General features: G+C 46.7%; 1 protein-coding gene across 2 annotated transcripts in view; it reads right to left on the minus strand.

Annotated features, from left to right (window-relative positions):
* Positions 1 to 9,212, minus strand: part of LOC147443835 (ABSCISIC ACID-INSENSITIVE 5-like protein 5) — a 66,438-nt gene extending 57,226 nt beyond the window's left edge. For both annotated transcript variants that reach the window (XM_086526631.1, XM_086526632.1), the window contains exons 1-2: positions 7,475 to 9,212; positions 7,113 to 7,184 (exon numbers count right to left, since the gene is read on the minus strand). In XM_086526631.1, the coding sequence (XP_086382757.1) occupies positions 7,113 to 7,184; positions 7,475 to 8,803 (1,401 nt within the window). In that variant the 5' untranslated portion in view covers positions 8,804 to 9,212. The remainder of the gene's footprint in view (positions 1 to 7,112; positions 7,185 to 7,474) is intronic.
* Positions 9,213 to 23,908: the final 14,696 nt, after the last annotated feature.

The following is a 23,908-nucleotide window of genomic DNA, read 5'->3' on the forward strand; positions in this document are numbered from 1 at the left end:
AGTGACCCTAGGGGTCACTTCTCAACCATAAGTCAGTACACACAATACCTCAACACCTCTCTGGCATTTTTGCACCAAATCAGCCAGCGTTTTTAAAATTCAGCCCATCATCAGCCAGCGTTTTTCAGCCGGAATCCCTAGCGTATTGGCATTCCAGCCTTAGCCTCGCAGATCCAAGCATCTACCAAGATCCCAGTAGCATCTAGGACCATTGTGTCAGCATTTGTGCAATCTAAAGCAAATACCTCCCTAGCAATAGAGAGGGGGGCCCTTGGAGGGGGGTTTGGGACCCCAACTGGTGTTAGTCTTCTCTCTCTCTCTCTCTCTCTCTCTCTCTCTCTCTCTCTCTCTCTCTCTCTCTCTCTCTCTCTCTCTCTCCTGCACGCGCTGCCCCCCCCTTGCGCGCTGCTCCCTCCTACGCGCTGCCCCCCCCCCCCGGTGCGCTGCTCCCTGGGGCCTGCACGCCAAGACGGCCAACGCGCTACCTCCAGCCCATCCACTGAACACACACACCCCATCCCCATCCCCTGCCCGCTGCCCCCTGCTCTCTGACCGTCTTGCTTATTGCCGTACCCGCAGCCATCTCTCTCTCTCTCTCTCTCACACACACACACACGGATACATACCCACACACACACTACACACATACACACATACACACACGTTGAGTGCTCTCTTCCCCTTCTCCCCTCTTCTTCAAAATATGAAGAGAGGGTAGCTACGAAGACAACCATGTCTTCCCCCATCATCAAGACGCCGACGCCGACAACGAAGACAACCTTCATACTCACGAACAAGAGGCTTGCACAACTGGAGAAGGACATGAAAGAATGGCGGATGGAGAGAGAGATATGGAAGGAGGAGAAAGCCACCTTCATCAAGCTATGGAACGAAGAGAAGGAGGACATGAGAGCGGAAATCCAAAATCTCAAAGAGGAGAAGGAGAGAAGGGAACGGGAGAACGAGAAGGAGAGGGAGAGATGGAGGAAAGAGCAAGAAGAGATGAAGGCACAAATCGATCTCCTTCATGCTTCCATCACATCCCTCACCCCCGAGGAAGGAGAGATTAAAGAGGAGGCTAAGGAAGCCCTCAAGGAGGAGATCACCAAAGCCCTCACCGCAAGCATTGAGGACAAATTAGAGGCCACCAAAGAAGGATGGGTCGAAGTGGTCAAAAAGAACATCAAGAAGGTAGCAAGAGAGGAAGCCCAAAAAGATGAAGTACTCATCGTGCACACAACCATCGAAGAGGAGAAGATGCGACAAGCTCGCCGTCTCAATGTGCGAGTGACCGGCATCAAAGAAGAAGAAGGGTCTACACCCGAGAGCGATGGGAAAGCTTTATGCAAGAAAGTGGGATACAAGGAAGAAGAGATCCCTTTCTCCAAAGTTTGGAGAGCCGGCAAAGATCCAAAGAAGAGAGCTCTCATCCTCCATTTCGCCTCCGAGGAGTCTCGAACTTCCTTCCTCCGAAAGAGGGTCATCTTGAGAGGGATAGAAGGCCCCCCGATTTATCTTGATGATGACCTCACAAAGATGCAACAAGATCACCGTCGCGCGTGCATGCCTCGAGTCCACCAAGCCCGCAAAGAAGGGAAGAAGGCAGTATATCGAGATGGTAGGGTTATCATTGATGGCAAGACCATCGCATAGGGACTCGCGGCCTGTGGGACACACGAGGAGATTCATGTCACGGTTTGGAATTGCAATGGAGACCTATGGACACACCCAGAGAGACTTGAGGAGGTGATGAGAGGTCGAGACATCATTCTACTTACAGAGACACACGAGAGCCCGGAGAGAGGGTTACCACGGATACATGGATTCCAATGGGAGTCTCTACATCAGGGATGTATGCGCCAGCACACCACTCGCGGCTCAGGAGGAGTGGCCATACTATTTAGACAGGGGCTTCACAGCAGACTACAGATTGTTGCCCGGGACCCACAGGCCCGCTACATGTGGATTCGCCTCGAGCTCTCACGAGACAGGATCGTCTACATTGCCCTTTGCTACTTTGCTCCCACAGGCTCCAGATTTGCCCCTATTGAGCAGGAGTCACCGTACGCATGCCTCACGGAGGAGATTATGGAGTACTCCACACTGGGTGAAGTCTTCCTTATGGGAGACTTCAATGCTCGTACGCGCAGTGAGCAGTGTGAGGCATATGACCATGAGGACCCAGAGGCACTACACACTCTAGATGAGGAGGCTACTATGAGAGATACAGCAGACAGAGCTCCAGTCACAGCCTACGGACGACATCTACTTCGACTTGGCTCCCAGCACCGTCTCGTTATTTATGACGGGATGGTCCAGTGGCCCACCTCAGGGGGCCTGACTTGTATACCACATGGAGTTGCAGAGGGAGGGGGGAGTACAGTCGACTATATTCTGGGACCCAGGGAGGCTACACACCTTATCACATCCTTCACCATTCCACCCATACCCATCGGAGCCGACCACACATACCTCTCTTTCTCCATCACCGGAGATACCATCCCACACAGCTCCACAGCACACACTCCACACATCACCATCCATTTCACACATGAGCTAGCCTCTCTTTACTCGGCCAAGGTCGAACATGGCCTATGCCTCCTCCACCCATCCACACCACTCTCAGTTCTCACATCACATATCTCTTCCATTCTTCACACTTCAGCTATTAGCTCTTTTCCACACACCACTCACACAGGACGCACTCCCCCCCCCGGGACTATGCCTCAGAACCGCTGGTATGATGATGAGTGCAGAGAGCTATACCGACGCCTCCGTGCACGGCGAGCCTTAGGAGAGATCACAGAGAGAGAGGCCAGACGGCATATGAAGACGCTGACACGCCAAAAGCGACGAGCATTCGAAGAGGCACAGGAGCTTGAGCTATACCGCCTATTCATGAGCATGGATAGCGCGACGGCATGGCGCACCCTGCGCGAGCCACGTCCGCCTACAGCTATTGAGGATCCACAGATATGGCATGATTATGCAGAGCGACTTTATGAGGTGCCAGGGCAGCCTCCTATCCCACAGCCACACGGGCCACGCCCCACGTGCTCCTCCTTCTTTACAGCAAAGATGGTAGAGAGAGCCATACGCCGCATGCAGCACAGACGATCAGCTGACCATACTGGATTACAAAGTGAGCACATCATTTATGCGGCCTCCACTATAGCCCCGTTGATTGCACATGTCTTCAACCGGGCTATAGGGGAAGGCTTCCCAGAGGAGTGGACACAACACACCATAGTGCCTATCCACAAATCTGGCGACACCCTGGACCCAGGGAACTACAGGACTATCATGATTGGCCACACGATGGCCAAGCTATATGGAGCAGTACTTGAGGCACAGCTCAGCTGCTACGCAGAGATCGAGGGTTTACGAGCTCCAGGCCAGGCAGGTTTCAGACGAGCTTTCTCCACCACTGACCACATCTTCGTTCTGCGCTGCCTCATTGATGGGGCAAAGGCGCGGAAGAAGAGGCTTTACTGCTGCTTTGTGGACTTCCGCAAGGCCTTTGACACAGTCCCACGCGAGAGACTCTTCCAGCGCCTTCACAGCATTGGGGTACCAACAAAGATGATTTGGGCCATATATGTTCTCTATGAGAGGGTGACTGGTCGGGTTCGTTGCCCAGGCGGTTTTTCAGAGACCATTGCTAGCACCATTGGTGTTAAGCAAGGATGCCCACTCTCCCCGACACTCTTTGGGCTCTACATCGACGAGATCTCCGATTACATACTGCGAGCAGGGGGAGAGGGGAGCGACTTGGCAGGTACTCCGGTCCACATCATGTTATATGCTGATGATATTGTGTTGATTTCAGAGTCACCCGAGGGCTTGCAACGCCATCTTGAGGCCTTGGACGAATTCAGCACACACAGGGGGTTGACTGTGAACCTTGGCAAAACCAAGGTTATGATCTTTCACACATCCAGTGCAGTGAGGAGCGCCGCCACCTTCACAGCAGCAGGAGGACAGGTTGATGTAGTCACCTCCTATGTCTACCTTGGCATCACATTCACCAGCCTACCAGGACCCTTCACTATGAGGATATGCAGCTCTTGACAGGCTCACCCGAGGATATGCAGCTCTGGCCATGCTAGAGCGGAGATGCCACCAGGCACACTTTCACGAGCCCTGCACGAAGGGGTGGCTTTTCGACACCTTAGTCACCCCGGCCTTGATGTACTCGGCGGCAGTATGGGCACCAGGATTGACAGCTAACCAGTGGACACAGCTTGAGAGACCACAGGTATGTATGATCTCACGCTTGCTCCGCAGCAAGAAGACAGTGCCACATGACATTATTAGAGCCGAGCTCGCCACACCACCTATGGTTGTAGAGGCACTATTCCAGACAGTTTGCTTCATCCAAAGGATGAGAGAGCTACCTCCTGACAGACTTACTCGTAGAGCATTTGAGGCAGCTATACAGCTATCAGAGAATGGGCATGAGAGAGCATGGTACTCACAGGTCAGAGCATGGTTTGAGGGACACGGTCTTGACATGGAGAGCCTACCACCATTCCAGTACGACCCCCATTCACCATATGTTCACCTCTCTCGCAGTGAGAGGAACTTGGTATTGAGACAGGATCTGTGGCAGCTATACACTAGGAGAGTCTGGGAGGCACCTGGCTTGGGGACGAGGATGTCAGATTACAGAGACCAGTTTCTCACCATATTGTCTGGGGGGTTCATACAGAGACCACGCTACATGGACACATATATGCCACATAGCTCACGGGTGGCGATTGGTCAGCTGAGAGTGGCTTCACACAGGTTAGAGATTGAGATCGGGAGACAGTGGCTTCACACAGGTTAGAGATTGAGATCGGGAGACATACTGGTGTTCCCAGGGAGGAGCGAGTCTGCAGAGCCTGCACAGAGGAGGTGGAGAGTGAGGAGCACTTTGTATGTAGATGCAGAGCATACACTGAGATCAGAGGCAAGTATGAGGCCTTATTCAGAGGACAGCCCACTCTCCGAGAGATCATGGAATCTCGAGATCAGAGACAGCTCGGACGTTTCTTACTAGAGATACAGAGCCATTGGGACACACTACTACAGCCACACACAGCTACACAGACAGAGGGGAGACAGTCGCAGCTCACAGACTTCTTTCAGAGGATTTCCGCCCCTCCCTCACCAGACACTCAGAGGGGAGTGACACTCCCACAGGCGGAGGTGAACCGAGCTAGACGACGACCACGAGTCACAGGCTACAGGGGCGCGAGCTCCCACCACCGACAGATCGAGGAGATCCGAGCCCAGGAGCGCCGTGCCACTGAGGAGCGAGTGGCTCAGATGAGGGCCGACCCGACAGCTTTCATCCGGGTAGCCTTGGCACCAGACCCGCCCATGTACCACATCTTACATCCCCCCATTAGTACAGGATGGAGCTAGATAGCTTGATGCATTCTCATGATTGTACTAACTTGAGCATATAGACATGCATATACCCCTAGAGATAGAGCTCCATCCCTCCTCAGATACTCCACTACCTACATTCAGTTCAGTTTTGTATCAGTTTTGTTTCATTTGTCTTTCCGATAGACGGATGACATACACACCATGTACATTTGATTTGTCTCATAGGCCGATTTCGGCCTGACATAGACGTTAAAAATCTTTCTTTCTTTCTTTCTTTCTCATCATTTTGTCATTTCATTTTGTTACCGACTTTGTATCAGATCCACCACATTGTAACGCTCTGGTCTCATAGGTCATTTTGGGCTTTTGAAATTGTTAATATAACATTTCATTTCATTCTCTCTCTCTCTCTCTCTCTCTCTCTCTCTCTCTCTCTCTCTCTCTCTCTCTCTCTCTCTCTCTCAAACCCTCTCTTCTTTCAAGTCTATTGCACAACTCTCATGACGTAAAAAAATTTATCCCATTCATTGAAAGAAATTTTGAGTACGCATTGAGCACTAATTCTGAGCACACACTCGCTTCCGCTGCGCATAACACACATAGTGGCCCACTCCTCAAAGAAACATCTGGAAAGCTCCATGGAGCACACGCAAAGTAATGGGCAGGCGAGATCCTGGATATCGAATTTCGAAACATCTGTCGGTTATGCAAAACCTGCTGAATAGTCAACTCCTCATTTAAATGAAGATACTCACCCCCAATAGAACCTGTTGAAAGAGGCACCTGCGCGACTGGATCTCCAAAGAGTCCAAAGGCTGCTGAATTCACATATCTTAGGGCACCTTAGGCTGGTCCTGAGCTCTCTACAGCCTCTTCCCAATCCTGATTTGGTAACCTCTTCAAGAGATCTATCCGGGGGCTGCTCTGCCTCATCCAGCCCACTTCTTACTGAAGATTCAAAGACGCAGGGAGACTCTCCTCCATTCACCCACACCCACTAGAGGAGGGCAACGACCACAGGTCACAAACCTCTTTTACAAAGCTGCCCCAGCTCCACCCACCGACGTTCGGAGAGGGATCGAGCTACAACAGGCAGAAATTGTTCCAAGCCCATAGGCAGCGCTAGGCGCTTTACAGTACAAGGATACCAGACCCAAAGCATAGATCACAAGGCCATCTAGGAGATTGGCTATGACATGAGCAGACTAGTCACTAGACAGAGGGCGGGCCTTCTCGCACCCTGCTGCTATGCTGCGGATGCATGCCATAATACACCTCCAGTTTGGTACAGGAGGAGCTAGCTAGTCCTTTGTATATCATGGTTGTATTTCCCTATGCATATAGTTCCGCATCCATTAAAGTTAGAGCTCCTCTCCCCCTCATTCCTCATACACATGCACACACCCACATGTCAGCCTATTTTATAATGTAGCAGGCTAATTTTCAGCGCTTTTTGTCCTTTTTTTGGGATACCTTGAGGATCCATGTACACCATTCTGTCTCCTAGGTCCACTTCCACCTCGAGAAGACGTTAACAAAGCTTTCTGTCTTTCTTTTCTCTCTCTCTGAAAGATAGATTGCTTTCCAACTGCTGCCGTTTCACACACACGTGCGTGCACCCACATGCACCAACACCATAGAAACATAAAAAGTTCCCTGCTAATGCATCAAGTATGCTAAAACCACAAAATCACTCATAAACCATACCCAAAGCCTACATACAGATTGCATACCTGTTTCCGTAAAAGTTTCATATTCTCTTCCTTTAGCTGAGAAACCTCAGCTTCCAACTCCACAGTATAAGCCTGAAAAAGTTGCAGCTTTAGCTTTGATCATACTCAGGAGTTTTATCCAGGCCAATAAAGATCTTGCAATTTTGATAGAAGTTTGAAAGGAAAATTAAGCTCAAAAGCAAAAGGAAGAAACCAGGAGAACTCCAGACCACATAAGCTTTGCCTTTTATAATTAAAGCGAGCAGACATTGTTGGTTTGTTAGCCCTCTCTACTCCAAAATCTTATAGCATACTCGGTAGCCATTTATCATCCATACTAGCACTTCACAACATAAATGTCTGATCACTTCAATCGATAGTACCTGCTTCCTAGCTCGAGAGCGAGCAGCAGATTCCCTGTTCTTTATCATCCTTCGTTGGCGCCTTTCAATCACCCGTTCTACCGGGGCTTCCGCACACCTTTTTCTCCTTTGTTGTTGCCCATTCCCAAAGTCAGTCATCAATGACAATGAGAAATTACTGGTCCCAGGGCTACCTTCATCAAAAGCAGGGCTGAGAGGCGAACCTGCTCCAAAGCTTATTCTGGTAGAACCTGGGTTAGCTCCAAGATTCATGCCTAGACCTCCTGTTCCTAGAACAGATCCTAGACCCCCATGTAAAGGAGACAACTGCCCTGCAGAGGCGTCTGCCAGTGGGTGATTAGTACCATTTGAAAAATTCCCAAAACTATGTGTAGTGTCTACAATGTCTTTCCCTTGCACAGGTTGTGGACCCTGCTGACTCTGGTACGTGAGACAGCTATTATTCACCCAATCACCTTGTTGTCCCTGCAAACCTGTATTAAGGGCATCAAAACGTGTTCCATTTGAAGAGGGTGGACACATAAGTGTGTCTACTGTAGCTGGGATAGAATTGTTCAACACACTAGTACAACTTTGATGTTTCTCATTTTGACTTATTCCATCGGCTCTTGCAAAGGGAAACGCCGTATTCCTATTTCTGCCAAGACCGACAATTGCTGGGTTAGGGTGTGCCTGTTGCTGGGCAGGGGCATGCATCTGATTGGAGGACGAAAATGTCTGGCCTGTGAGTACCTCATGCATAAAATTGGAAGGAGTTGGAGGTCGAATATTGGGACCGTGATGTAATTGACTGGAGGGCACTGCATTATGCATGGTGGGTGACTTGAGCACTTGATTGAAGGGCAGTAACACCTCAGACTTGGGCACTTGCTTAGAGGGCACATGGTTCAGGGGTGGCCTTCCCCTAGCAATGCCAGCTTTCATCAAAAAATCTTCTAATGTAACTTCTCCGAGGGTGATCTGCCTTTGATGGTTAATGCTGCTCGGAACAGCCTCTGCACCAGGCTGTTGGGGCTGTAGGCTTTTCCAAACGTCCTCGACAGTTCTGGCACTCAAAGTTCTTGGAAGAGACAGGGAGGCTTGTTTCTGTAAGGAAAATTGGGAGGCCAGGCCACCATTAAGCCCCTCAACAGAATTCATCGCAGCTGCCATAGCCTGGCTCTCCTCAGCAGTCCAGATATTCTTGAGCAATTCATCCATGTTCATTGATTCTAGATTAGTGCCTCGGTCTCCCAAAACATTCTGAAATTCTTCAAAAGTAAGGGAATAGAGGGAGCTCCCACCTCTGAGCAGCGGTGTTTCAGGGTTCCCATAGTTCGAAGAGGCCATTTTTAGGGCAAAGCTAGTGAGTTTATCACAATCGATCTGCTAGTTGCGTAAAATGCGTCTATAATGTTACTGTGGAGTATACAACAAAGCCACTCCCGGATGAAAACGTTTAAGGTCTTCTGCTATGAGAAATCTAAGAGTATTGCACAAAATCTGCAAATTTAACCATCAATGGTCGCGCACTATTCCAAAATCTGCACAGTACGCTGTCAACCAGGCGCGCTGCCGTGCCATGCCAAATAATTGGAGTTAAAAACAATGAGAAGGGGAAATCATTTCAGAAGATCAAATTGAAAAAAACCCTAACGCGCAGATAACGTGGGCACTGAAAACAAGCTTCCTGATAAGCTACCGGCCGTTGTTGAAAATGCGCACGTGAAAAGCTAGGCAAAATGAGGGGAGTGCAGTTGCCTACCCATGAAAGAACAAGAGAACACTGTTCTTCTCTGCAATTTGGAACTTTCAAGAAAATGGCGATGGCGACCTGAGAAAGCCTTTGAGCGCGAGTAGTGGCAACTCTGTAAAAGTCTCACTTGAATCTTTGTCTCCATCATGTTGTAAAATAGCTGCTTCTACAAAGAGACACCTGGCAGTTCTTCCTTTCTTGCCTTGCTTTTCTTTAATCTCGTTCCTATTACCCAATGACAATGAACGCACACCACCTTATATTACGGTATTGTGCTAATTTAGAAGACTCCGGTCACACCAGCGCCCCGCCAGCAGTAAAACTGTTGATCAAAGACTACAATCTGCACACATCATGCAAGCCATGCGAGGATAGTAGCCTCGCCACACAAATTCCTAGAGCATTGTGCTCTAGGTGTACTATAAATGAAAACCCCCATATATTTCAAGTATGCACACTAAAATGCATATGAATACTATGTATAAAGAAATGTGTGTATTGATGTGTGTGTGTGTGTGTGTGTGTTGTTGTTGTTGTTTGTTGTTATATGTACATGTATATGTAGATGGTATTTAGTATGTCCTTATAAATCACCATAATTAAAAGCTAGATTAAGAAGACACAACACATTAGGGAGCAGTGTTTTATATTTGAAGTGTAAATAAAATAAGGGAAAATTGTCAGAGTTGACTATGCGGAAGCGTACAATGAGAGGGGAGGGAAAGCATAAGAGATAGAAAAAGAGAGAGATTTTGTTGAACCAACCAACTGGGCAATGAATTAGTGATTATACAATGGGGGCTAAGAGTTGGCTTCCTGATATCTACCAACACTTTCAACACAAACACTGAACAAAAATGAAGCATAAAAATTATTAACCAAAAACAGCAAACTGTTTGATATCATCGTATCCAAATATGCACACACAAACAACACACACCCACTTCCCAACATTTCTAACATGTAAAAAATGACCTCAACACAGCATGCATGTTGCGGTTGGAGCTTGGCGTAGAGAAGTTTCCCAGCAACGGTGGCAAAAGTGTTAGTTGTTGCTGGGGGACTTGTTAAACACCGTGTGCGAGCCACAGGGTTGCAAGCACACAACTTGCACATACATGCAAGCTCTACGACTGTAGATTGGTGGGTCGCTCACCTCCTACCTGCTGTCGCTGAGAGAATCCGTGTGCGTGCCAAGAGGAAGAAGCCGCCACGCTACTGACCACCCTCCTCGCTACCGTCGTACTCCCGCTACTCGATCACATATGCCCTCCCTCTCCCCCCCCCCCTCTCTCTCTCTCTCTCTCTCTCTCTCTCTCTCTCTCTCTCTCTCTCTCTCTCTCTCTCTCTCTCTCTCTCTCTCTCTCTCTCTCTCTCTCTCTCAGACAGACATAACAAGAAGATAAGGCAAGAGCAAGCTTCGTACGTTTAGAATGATTTAAAAAATCAGTTTTACAACCTTATCTATGGGTCGGGTCCATCCCTTTCACATACGGACGCCCACATTGAGCCAATTGGCACTAAACTAGTTTAGTGTGCAGTCTAGTGTGCCTCTCATCAACGATCATCAGCCCTAGACTATAGACCTACGGGACTGACAAGCCCGATCCATAATTGAATACAAATAATAATAATAAGGATGACACATAAAGTTAACAAATTTAAAGAGGGAGATTTTGTGATCCTTCGCATTAAAAAGAGACGTCTTAAGAGCGTAGAGTCCAGTCCTGTTGTTAAGCCCGTACCACAGTATTATGGTCTCTTTAAAAGCACTAATCACATCAATGCTAATTTCTTTCAATTAGTTCTTTGGTTCCTCTTGAAAAATTCAAAACACGTCACACGTCTTTTTCGTCCTTTCAAAGGTTCTCTACCATCACCCTATCATTGATGATTCATCCCTTTTAGAAGAAAATTCTTGAATTCTTGTATGTGAGACCATCATAGGCCATCAAGACACTTTGACACCCAGTGGTATGTTTCATCACAAGTATTATCATGGCGTTGGAAGTGCAAAGTAAATGCTAAAGCGGTTTTTTTGCTCTCATCCTATGGAAGCATATCAAACTTCTAAAAGCTAAACGTTTTTCTTCTTTACTTGAGGTTTGCCCTTTAGCTAATGACTGTGGTATTTCATACTTGAAGTTTGTCCTTTGATTGTTCATTCAGTGGTAATTTGATGCTGAGGTTTGGCCTTTGTTCAGTGGTATTTGATAAGTGAGTTTCACCCTTTAACAACTATTCATTGCATCATTTAGAGCAATACTTGATTGAGGTTTTTTCTCTCTTAATAGTGTAAAAGGCGATTGCTTTTCATTGTTGTCATGCTCTTCTTGTCTTTGTTAGAGGGCCAACTAATAAAGATCTCTTTCAATTTTGTAGATATTTTGATAGATGGATTGCATGTACCTTTTTGGTTTTCTCCTTTCAGAATATTATGATGGAAGTTCCCTCTTGAGTATTTTCCACAACTAGGACATTGGGGAAGACTACACTATTACTACTTTTGGATATTTTATCAAATTTTGCTTGTGTTTTATTCTCAAAAACCATTCAAAAAAAGCAATGTAGATAGAGCTTTCCTTTACCTACTATTTTGAGAGTTTAAGTGAAAAGCAATCATTTCTATTTTGGGTGTGTGTATGCAATGCAAGTGATGAAGATAGAAAGAGAACTGTGTCATCGTACACACTACACTTTACTTGACCCTCCACGAGGAAGACGAGTGCTCTAAAAGTATCATGAACATGTGACCTGCGGTTTAACCCCCCTTTCGAAGCCAACAGAGCCATCAAAATCTCGATTAGAGCTAAGCTACAAAAGATACACTTTTGTCTCCTTTTATGCTAATTTTATCTCTAAATCATGGGATACACTCTTTTGATTACGTAGCTTATGATCTCTTATCTTTCATATATTTATCGTATTGTAATTCATGCTCCATGAGATGAATAAAGATGTGGAAGGCGAATACTCATTCATATTGACTGAGGGGGATGGTTGATGCCCAATATGTTGTCTTGTGTTTCGATTCTTATTTAGCATTTCTACTCATAGTTTATTTGTATTTCAATAATCGACTATTTTCTGTTTTCTACAAATCTTTGTTAAGGCGTGGTAATTTCAGTTTTTTTGCAAATGTATTTCAGTAAATATACGTTCTTGTTGAGGTCAACTTTTTAAAAAAAAAAGAAACCCAAGAAACAAAAACGAACAAAAGACAGAAATGCCTTGCAAACTGGTTGGGATTTTTGAATTGACACATACAAAAAAAAAAACAACTCCAACTAGGCACTGGCGAGAAAAACAGAGAGCCCCTTTGGCTCCGGCCTCGGTCTTGATTTATATATATAGGAAGTAGGGTCCTTCATAGCTTCCTTTCAAGTGAAGGAATAATTTGTCTCATGTTATATGTATACCCCACTTCTCAAGGGCAAAAGGAAGCATGCGGGATCTAGACTTCACCTTTTTCCTCCACTAGTTTCCTTTACTTTCCCTCTTGTGCATACACGCCCAAGTAGAAATCAACTATTTTGGGGGTTACAAGAGTTTTGATAGTCGAATCGTGTGATGTAAAGCACTCCACATTCCTCTAAACGATACGCTCGTTTTGAGCTATCACATGACCTATTCCACATCACGCACATGAGAAAAAACAAGAAAAATCAAGTTAAAACAATCAAAATCGCTAGTGGCAAGGGTACTTGTCAACACTTTTAGGGTACGCACATCATATGTATTTACGCTCTGGACGAGTGCTAGAGTCTGAGCAATTAGAGAGTGCCTCAAATTACAAAGGCACCCATTATCCACCCACGTTAGGTTCCGAGCCTTCGGCTGGGACCCAATGTAGTGCAACCTAAGACCCACACATCACAGTGGCTAGTGACTCTTCCTCTGATTTTGACATGATGGAGGGACACCCTACCCCATACCCAAAAAATACAAACCAAAACGTACCTGTCTCGGCCCCACAACCAAGTGCTAGTGTGTTTAGCCACCTAATGAAAACCATCAATCGAGTCACTCATTCGGAGCCTACAGCTAGTGAAGTAAACAAAGGCGACGGGGAGATAGATTCGCCTTTCACTTCTCATGTAGACCCTACTCCCCAAGAGTGTCCATGTCGATATCCTATCCCATGCATTCACTAGAGAGCCTACCAAGCCATCACCCTCTAAAGTTCGATGGAAGGAGTCTTATTGAAGTACAAGAGGTCGAATGATATATGCAGGCAGCTAGAGAGAGGGAAATTGAGAGCCTACGTATAATTGAACAACGCCGAGCCATGAAAGCAAAGTTTCTTATGATAACAATCGTGCCAATCAAGCAACCGAGTGCTCCCAAATTAGCAATTTATTCAGAGTTAGACCATAAGGAGCTCAATCCTCCACTTCAAGGGGAACCTCCAACACGCCAAGCTTAGAGGGGGTCAATGAAAATTGGGAGTATGACCTGCAAACCGAGACTTTGACCGACTTGTACACGGGCTACACATACCATGTGGGTTGGTTAGAGGTTGTACAATCCACATCTAGTGCCATAAGTCTAGAGGAGCGGCAATGGATGGTCTGTGATGTCATCCATGGGGTTGTCCAATTGGAGAGGCAAAACAAGGGAATTAACATCTCTCCGATGGCTCGTACGAGATTCTTGGATACGAAAAAGGCCAAACAACCGACCCTATCACAAATGGAGACTCCTTGAATAAGTTCCATGGATCTTTCATATGTTGTTTCGCTTGGAGTCTCGATACAGTTTAAGCCCACAAGCAATAGTTTTACCTTTTCAAATTTGGGGATGGGAATTGAGAGAGCTTTTTTAAGGGAGCTTTTTTTTAAGCTCCCTCATGGAGAGAGCTTTCTCCCTTGTGTGTGTGTGTGTGTGTGTGTGTGTGTGTGTATATATCTCTGTGTGTGTGTATACATATAGTTATGTGTGTGTGTGTGAATTTATATATATATATATATATATATATATATCTACCATCTCCCCCCTCTCTCCCTCTCCCTCTCTCTCTCTTTCCATCTCCATCATGCTCATGAGATGAGCGCTAACGCTCACCTCATGAGTATATATATATATATATATATATATAGTGAGAGAGAGAGAGAGAAGGGAGAAAGCTCCCTCCAAAAGCTCTCTCTGAGGGACCTTTCTAAGGGAGATTTTTTTTATTTTTGCTACTGCAAGTAAAAATGAAGAAAAAAAGCTCCCTCAAAAAGCTCTCTCCATACCTCTACTCTCCAGATTTATCTCATCTTTCCCTTGAAGACACTATGGATACTATGCATATCCCAGTAATGAGCATGGAAAAAAGTACACCATGGACCTCATTCGTTAGTAGCACAGTGCCTACAACAATACCTACAAGTGTATATCAATCATATATACATGGTCCTCATGCCCATGTAGCTCCTACACCCCTAATTGTTTTGACAACTTATGCTCCACGACCACCCTATCCGAGCCCTTATTCTAGTGGAGCCATACCAGCTAGCATTAACATGTCACATCCTACGTCTGCTATGCCTAGGGCCACACATATGAACTTTGGGTCACCACATGGTGCAACATCATACCAAGCTTGGAACCCAAGGATCTCCCATATGCCAAACCCCATTCCACATGCAATCCCGGGAGCATCTCTGCACTATACGTGCTCCCTTGGGTGACTTGGTAACATTTGCTCAAGATATCGGTCAATCTATTGTTGAAAATATGCGTAGCACGCTTGATAGAGAGCATGGGACTTGCAATGTGTATGGTAGGTATGGCCATTAAGCTAAGGATTGCCTAGTGATTAAACGCATAATGAAAAATAGAGAGACGAGTTTTCTCCCTTACCTACAATACATACTACTAGGTCCTATTGTAGTACCACTTATTGGCACATTCGTCTTTCAGTGGTAGATTGTTGGGGTAAAGGCAGTGTGCCTCTTACCTCAGTCGCGGACGCGTCAGAGACGTCCGACCGCCCATTACTTGTACACACCTTATTCTTTACTAGTTAGAAGAATAAGGGGCTCTCTCTCTCTCACACACACACAGAGTAGTGAGCTGCTCCACCCACATCTTGTGTTCTCTCTCTCTCTCTCTCTCTCTCTCTCTCTCTCTCTCTCTCTCTCTCTCTCTCTCCACCCTCGCATCGCATTCACGCACTCACATAACTTGCATATGTAAGAGACTATGTAATTGAGAAGCAGGAGTACATGTGTGATCTTGGTAGTCTGAGTTACCTTGAGGTTCTTGATTTCTATCATCAAAAGTGTTGTCAATGTTGATATCCATATCCATGTTGTGCATATCAACTTTTCCGTTATTCTTGTTGATGTTATTGTTGTTGTTTGACTTTGTGGAGCCTTGTTTTGTGACTTCAAGAAAGGAACAAATGAAGGTTTAAAAGCGTTACTTGAACCATTGCTATTTACCCTCCTTTGCCCAAAACCGTTTTGATTGGAATTGCTTGAATGTGGTTGATATTGATTGAGTTTTGCATCCACCCTTGTCCATTGGTGTCCTTGATCTTTGGATGAAGAGTAGTAGGATTTATACATCGTGGTGGAAAAGAAGGATAACTCTTTCTGGTTGGTGGCACTTTTGAGGTTGAATATTTACCTTAAGCAAGTTGGAAATAGGGTTGCGGGGAAACACACATAACTTGGAGAGATGAAGAAGCTCAAGGCACACAACAAAGAGTAGTATTACTTAGTGTGATAAGTTAGCCCTAGAGTGATGGTTGTATATACAATGCATGGGGGAAAAAACCTCCTGGTGAGGGAAAAAATGCCCGAGTGATCCTAAGTGTGTTCACACACATCACTACCACATGCATATGGTAACATATATCCCACGGGAGTGATGCGATGAACAATCATTGGCACATAATGTAAAGGGAAGTGCCATGCCCTGAGTGCATGATCAATTCACAAAAGGGAGTAAGCCCAAAGCTTTGCGAAAAGCTTATGGAGGCAATGCCTTTGAGAACAGATCTACAAGGTTTTCCTGTGTTGACACATAAGCCAAGCTAATCTCTCTTGGTGAGAGTCTCTCCTGACATAGTGATAATGCACCTCACAGTTCTTTGTGCGATCATGAAAAATTGTGTTCCTTGCAACTCCTAATGTGCTCTAAGTATGATTTTATATGATGTTGGCAGTGTCCTGGCAAACACCCAAATCACTCATAAGGCGTCTAAGCCATACACACTCAACTGTAGTTGTGAAGACTACCCTCTACTTAGCCTGACAATTGGAAGTGGCCATAGTAGGTTGCTTCTTGCTCAACCATGATATGCATGAACTGCCAAGTATGAAAAAAAAACCACTTGTGGACACTTGCGTGTCAAAACAACTAGCCCAATCTGAGTCCGAAAAAGCATATAACTCTAGTGGCAATGATCCCCCTTGGGATAAAAAACCAGCCAAGATGCAATGTCCCACTCAAATAGGGAAAAGTCCACTCGACAATTTGCCAATGCTTAGACCCTAGGCTATGCATAAATCTATTGACGTTTGAGACTGCAAACTTAATATCCGGCCTTGTATTTCATACATAAATAAGGCATCTGGTAAAGAGTGACATCAGTATGATCACCAACATCATGAAGACTCAACTTCAACCTTGTTTCCATGGGAGTAGCAATAGGTTTGCAGTCCTCAAGTCCAAACTTACATAGCAATGTCTCTATGTAACTTGTTTGACACAAGGCAATACCACCATCACACAGCTTAAACTGCATGCCCAAATAATGATGCAACATCCCAAAATCTTTTATCTTGAAATTAGCATTCTAATTAGCCTAAAATTTAGCAATATGTATCTCATTTGGTCCAATGATCAACAAATCATCAACATAAAGAACAACAATGAGAAGTACATCACCCACACGCTTTGCATACAAGGTGCTTTCTGCTGGACTGTTACGAAAGCCTCTTTTAACCAAATGAGTGTCAGCTTTCTCACACCAACCATGAGGAGATTGCTTCAACCCATACAAAGATTTTTTACGTTTTCACATTTTATCTTCCTGCCCTTTAATGAAAAAACTGCAAGGCTGCGTCACATAAACTTCCTCAAATATATCACCATTCAAGAAATCCAATAACAATATCTGATTGATGTACATCCCATCCAAAATGTAATGCCAATGCACATAGAAAATGCACAGTAATCATACGACAAGTGGGAAAAAATTCTCTTCATAATCTATGCTTTCTGTTGTGCATAGCCTTTTGCAACAAGTCAAGACTTATAGCAATCAATCTGTATCCGGGTTTTGTTTCAACTTGTAAATCCACTTTGTACCAATTACCTTTTTGCTAGGAGGCAAATCACAAAAAGTCCATGTGTTGTTTTCTAAAAATGCATCATATTTTGATTGCATGGTAGCCATCCAATATTTAGAATTTTGTGCTTCATCAGAAGACAGAGGTTCCTCTACATCACATAAACTAGAAACAACCAAAGCATAACAATCTGATGCATAAAATGCATGGTGAGAACCTGAATAATGACTAGAAAAAGGTGCATCCAATTTACTGTCACACAAAGTATGCACCGGACATTTTGGCATACCTCTAGCGTGCGCATTCTTAGTCCTTTCCACATCAAGTACATCATGTATATCTGCATTAGTAATAGGTTGATGCATATGATTTTGTGAAACTTCTGTAGGCTATATATTTGCCTCATTCGAATTTAGATTCAAATTTCCACCACAAAAAAGAGGCAATAAACTGGCATAAATGTCATGTGAGCTTACATTATTGTCTGTAGTACATGACAACAAGGGTTGAACAAAGTCTTCCACAAACACAACATCTCATGAAACCAAGATACGCTTTATTTTTGGATGATACAACCTGTAACCTTTGCTTTTAGTGCTATAACTAATAAAAATGCATTTAACAACCTTGTCATCCAATTTTTTGCATACGGTTTGTGGCACCACATCATAAGCTAAACAACCAAATACGCGCATGTGATCAATAGAAGGCTTTCTATCATGCCATGCTTCATATGGAGTCATAGAGTGCAAAGATTTTCTAGGACACCTATTTTTTTTAATGAGAGAAAGATCCTTCTATTAGTTAATGAAACTGCGCATAGGGCTACAACCACCTCTACAAGAGAGGGCTATAACAATCATGATGGGGAGACTCTCCCAATGAAAAAATGGCATATGTACAATGAGGCTAAATCAAGAGATGGGAGGAGGGAAAAGCCACACAAGTGGACGGTAGTGCCATCTGAGCACACCCTGGACCATGGTGAAAAAAGGCTCAGGGCGCAAGAGTCGACGGAAAGCCTCTCTGTGCTCTCGCATGCGGTCAGAGCTGCCTTGAAGTCTCTCAAACTGTCCTCTGAGAGTATGGATCAGCTCTAGCCAAAGATCCCGAACAGTCTCTGCTGGTGGTACAAGGCGAGCCTCAAAGATGCGGAAGCAGCGGGCCCACCAGATGAACCAGAGTGCCAGGCTACAGATGAGCTCCTCCCAACACTCCTCTCTTTCACTGGACCACTCCTGTGGAGTAAGCTCTATAGCAGGCTAGAGTGTAGGTTGATCCCCCTGCATCACTATCATCCTGCTAGTGGAGGATAGCTCAAACTAAAGTGTCGGGCCCGTAAGAGTGGACCAAGCAGCTGCCCCCCAAGTGTACTGCCAACCAAAGAACACGAAGCCAAACCTGCTCTGCCAAAGGATAGTCCCAAAGACAGTGATTCCGACTCTCCACAAGATGGTCACAAGCTGCACATGCTGTTGAGAGACCACTATGTACAAGCCATCTCCCAAGTGTTGTAGCTCGGTGTGCAACCAGCCAACTGGAACTAGTGACTCGCCTCGACTGTCTAGAGTCCCACAACCTCTCCCAAAAAGCTGCCAAGAACTCAGTTGTGAGACCCTCCTCCTGTCAATGCGGTGTTGCAACAAGACGAGCCTCTCTCTACACTGCCAGTATGTGGTGTCCCAGTGGAACAATGGACTGAAACAAAGGGACACTTGTATGGTCTGCTGAGGAGAAAGGGTCCCTCCAAAACCACTCTCCAAGATCCCATTGTACTCGTGCTAGTGGACAACTCTCCTAAGCCCACAATCTCAAGTGGCCAGTCTCAAGAGCTGCTGGGTCATAATTTATGACACAAGTCCTCCTGCATATGCCCACCACTTGGATCCTTTGAAAACAACACTCTGCCACATGTTGGGCCTCTACTGCAACTGGGTGTAAGCGTCCCTCACCCTGTAGCTCTAAAAACAGGGAGGGTACAGTCACTGAACAAGCCCAAACTGAGATGAGAACCTCCAGTCGCATGAAGGCCCCCATCCATCTGGGCGCTGCTAACTCGAGAGGTGTGAGCCACTCGGCTGGTACTGCCTCTAAGATGTCCTGACACATGCTTTGCACCCTTCTCATGCTCTGTAGCTAAATGCCCTGAAGCTCCTCAGACAAGCCTGAAAACTGTAGCCAGTCACCTAAAGTGCGTGATGGACCCTCTGCCATGGGACCCCAGGAAACATGAGGCCTACTACCAACCAAGTGGCCTCTCTCAGTGCTAAGCATGGGGTTCCAAAAAAGGGGCTGTCTCAGGCGCTCCTTCGTGCAAGTAGGCTGATGCTACTCCAGGCCTCTCCGCAGCTACTCCCAGGATTGGAGCAGACTCACAGTGAAGCGGTCCTCCAGTCTCCTGGTCAAGCCAACTTTGCGCATCTCTGTGAAAATCCATCTGATCGAAGGTCACCAGGGGCCTCCAGCCTGAGGCACTCTAGCACTAAGCCATTGAAGCAAGAACTCCTTCCAGCGCTCCCCTCCTCGAAGAAGTCCTATGACGATAAACTTCCCTAGAAGGGCTCTGCTCTGTTGTGCTGGGTCTATGATCCCCAACCTTCCCTGAGAAGAAGGAAGAATGATGACCTGCCATGCCACTTTGGCTCGGGCTATCTGAGTGTCACGCCTTGACCAAAGGAAGTTCTTGATCAGCCTCTCTACCTGGCTGATGCAAGAACTCAAAAAGATCCAACAAGAAGTGATGTACCACATAGTAGCCAACAACACCTGGTTGGCCACTACAACTCTGCCTGCCAGAGAAAGTCGTGCAGAGCTCCAATGTAACAACTTCCTCCTGATGGACAAGAGCAGGGGAGAAATCTGCTGCTTGGGAGACAAGTCCAAGCCAACCTGACAGCCCAAGTATCGAACTCCAGTCCCTGGGGGAATCCTTTCAAAACCCTCACTTGGCATCCAATCAGGCATAGGAGCACTACCAACTGAGAAAGCCACTGTCTTTCTCCAGTTGATCAGTGCGCCTGATGCACAACAAAAAGTCTCAAGAGCCTGCTCACACCTGTGAAGGTTGTCCTCGTGGCCATCCAAGTACAAGGCTGAGTCGTTTGCAAACTCAGCATCTAGTAGCTCATCTCCCCGAATAGGGAGTGCTAAGCCACGTAAGCAAACCTACTGTGAAACCAAAAACCTGCTCATCGCCTCCGCATAGAATAGAAAGAGGAAGGGGGCAAGAGGGCAGCCCTGTCTGACCGAATGTGTAAGCATGAAACAATCACCTCTACCTCCTGACAAAAGAACCTGACAATGTTCCTGTCTGTACAGAGGTGAAACACCTTTTATCCAAGCATTTGAGAAGCCCATCCTGCGTAGAGTGCCCTCCAAAAAGTCTAGTCAACTCTATCATAGTCCTTGTCAAAATCGAGAAGAAGTCATCAGATCCTTACCACAGAGCCGCGCAAGGGTAGAAGCCTCCCAAAAAGTAAAGATATTGTCAACGATACTACACTCCTTGACAAAACCTTTCTCTATCCCATGTATAATGCTCTCAAGAAGTGGCTGAATCCTCAAACTCAGAGCCTTGGCAAGAATTTTGTAGGATGATTTGAGGATGGTGATGGGTCACCATTGTCGAATCTCATCCAAGGAGCCACCCTCCTTGGGAATGAGGTAAATCAAGCCCTCACTCATGCTATCAGGCATCTCTCCTCTGTGTAGGATGTACTGAAAAGCACTGCAGAGATCTGAGCCAAGCAAGTCCTAGTACTCCAAGAAAAAGATGGGAGTTAAACCCCTCACCTGGACATCTACCATGGGGGAGTGCGCTAAAAGCCGAGTGAATCTCCTCTAGTTGAAGAGGTAGCTCAAGCCTTTGGCGCATCTCCTCAGTCACAAGACAAGGCATCTGTGCCCACACCTGCTCTTTGCATGCATCCTAACACTTTGACTGAGGCTCTTCCAACAGTAGATCACGATAGAAGTAAGTAGCAACAAATGCTCACATGTCCTCTAGCTCTAAAGCAACTGACCCATCGGGCCTCCTCAACTGACTGATGTTGGCATGCATATGCCGGGGTCCACTGCCTCAAAGAAAGCGTCTGACACTCTGTCACCCACTTGGGTCCACTGAGATGCGTGTCGATGGAAAGCAAACTCATGGCGCCTCTCCTCTGTGCTGACAAGCTCCTGGCGAGCCTGCTACAACTGCTCCTTCAACCAAGGATTGTCTGGATGCTGCTCCTGCATCCTTTGCAAGGAAGCAACACCTCGTAAGAGACACTGCTCCTCCTATATCGCTGCAGCCACGCAAGCCGAAGACTCATGAAGAAAGAGTCGACTAAGCTGAGCAAGTTCCGAGGCGGCCACTCTGTTAGCAGGAGAATCCTGCATTTCTAAGCCCTTTGTCCAAAGAGCCTCCACTCTCTCTCTGAGCGCAAAGTCCAGCAAGACCCTCTCAGAGATGCGTAGCATCGTGCTCTCCCTCCTCTGCCTATCAGTCATCACTGTAAGGATCACTCGTGCATGGTTCGAAAAGGAAGTCCCAGCCAAATTGCCAACAGTCCCACCCAAGTCACAGAAGTGGTCACTAGTGTAGACACGATCAATCCGAGATAGATTACTCCTCCCACTCTACAATCCGAACGAGACAGCTGTCAGGTGGCCTCACAAAGCTAAAGCTGCCACACATTTGAAACCCGCAAAGTCATACATAACCTCTCCCAAGCTACCAAGTCAACTCCATGCACAAAATTATGGGTACCTCCAATGCTGTCAGTGGGGTCCTCCAACATGTTGAAGTCTCCCCCAATGCACCATTGCTCTGCCTGCGGTAGAGACTCTACTATGTGAGCACAAAACTCTGCACGTGCGCTCGCCGTAGATGTCCAGGAAGCCCATGAGGCAACCTTGAAGCTGCATAGTAATCCACTAAGCCTTGCCTGACACAATAATCCCTCTGTCCACAATGGCCTGCTGCAAAGAGTCCACAATAGTCATACATACCCCACCCTGGATGCCTCCAGGTCCAAATGTAGCTGACCAAAACGTCTCATAGCAACCACGCAAAATCTGACCACATCGTTGAATGCGGCTCTCACAAAGGTGATGCTCTTGTAGCATAAGAATGTCAATCTCACCACTCACAAGGAATCTCTGCATCTCCTCACACAGCCGACCCCTCTGACGCTGAAATTGGGGCCCTTCTAATCCCTGTACATTCCATGAGATGATCTTCATGGAGTTAATGAGAGAAAACAGATGTTGTCGCAGCCAACCTCGCTATTTTTTAGGCCGGTTTGGATGGGGAGTAATCCACATCTGAATGACCTCTAAACAAGCGCAAAAGAAGTGACTGTCTTGCCCAGGCCGAAGGTGAGCGTGCCGCCTGAAGGGCTACATACTTATCCAAGAATCCTCATGCACAAATACATAACAAGGAGGGCACTAAGTGTCAACAAACAAATGCGCCACAGTGTGCTTGCAATGCGTTGCATCCGGAGGCGTCACACTGAACTTGGCAAGAGGCCAAAGTGTCTGCACCAGATCTGTAACCGCTAAGTCCCCTGTGTGGTGTGAGAACTCAGTAGCCTGAATCTGGAGCTAGTCAAAGACTGTATGCTGGGTCCACTCTGTGAGATCCCTACCACACAGCGGAAAGGAGAAACCCACCACTCTATCCAGGGCCTCAATGCCTCTAGCTGCAAGAAAGAGGATGTGTACTCAAAAGCTAGCCTCCTCCAGGTTAGGAGAAGAGTCACCCACAAACCTTGTGAAGCTGTAGTTAAAGAAGTCCCAGCATCTGCGAATGTCGAAACTAGTCAAACCTTTAGGGACTGCTGCAAAGGGAGAAGTCTCCACCAAGAAAGGTACCCTCACGTGGGGCTGTCCCTCTTGAGCCACACGGCTCGTTGTGTCTCAGGAGGAGTGGAGGAGGGGTTGTGAGATGCAGTTGTGGGCCCCATCGGGGAGAGAGGAGGGGCGAGAGGCGAAGGTGGAGGTGGTGGGGGGGGGGGGGGGGGGGGAGAGTGAGAGAGGAGGCGGGGGAGGCAAAGCGACAGTGTCTGAGGGAGGAGGAGGCAAAGGTGGAGGAATTGAAGTGGACGGATCCTCCTCAGGCTAGTCCTACTGAAGGGGTCAAAACAGTTCCCAGTCGGAACCCAGTGCTACTGAGTTGTAGAAGGTCGGCCACCAAGGGGAGCAGTGGGGCGAGCCCGCCCCTGTCGATGGCGGCCAAGCACCTGTTGCCAACCGTCAGCTGTTTGATCACTGGTCTCTGTCGAGGTACCAGCCTGTGCATCCTGTGTATCTGGCCGCTTGGCATGCTCAGCCTTGGGAGGTTGCGCATGCGCTGTGGGTCGAGGTCTCCTGTGAGGACAGGTCTTTGCCAAATGGCCCATCTGCCTGCAAATGAAACACTGG

Source organism: Adiantum capillus-veneris, chromosome 13 (genome assembly GCF_014529385.1).
Source record: "Adiantum capillus-veneris isolate H3 chromosome 13, ASM1452938v2, whole genome shotgun sequence".
NCBI lineage: Eukaryota > Viridiplantae > Streptophyta > Polypodiopsida > Polypodiales > Pteridaceae > Adiantum > Adiantum capillus-veneris.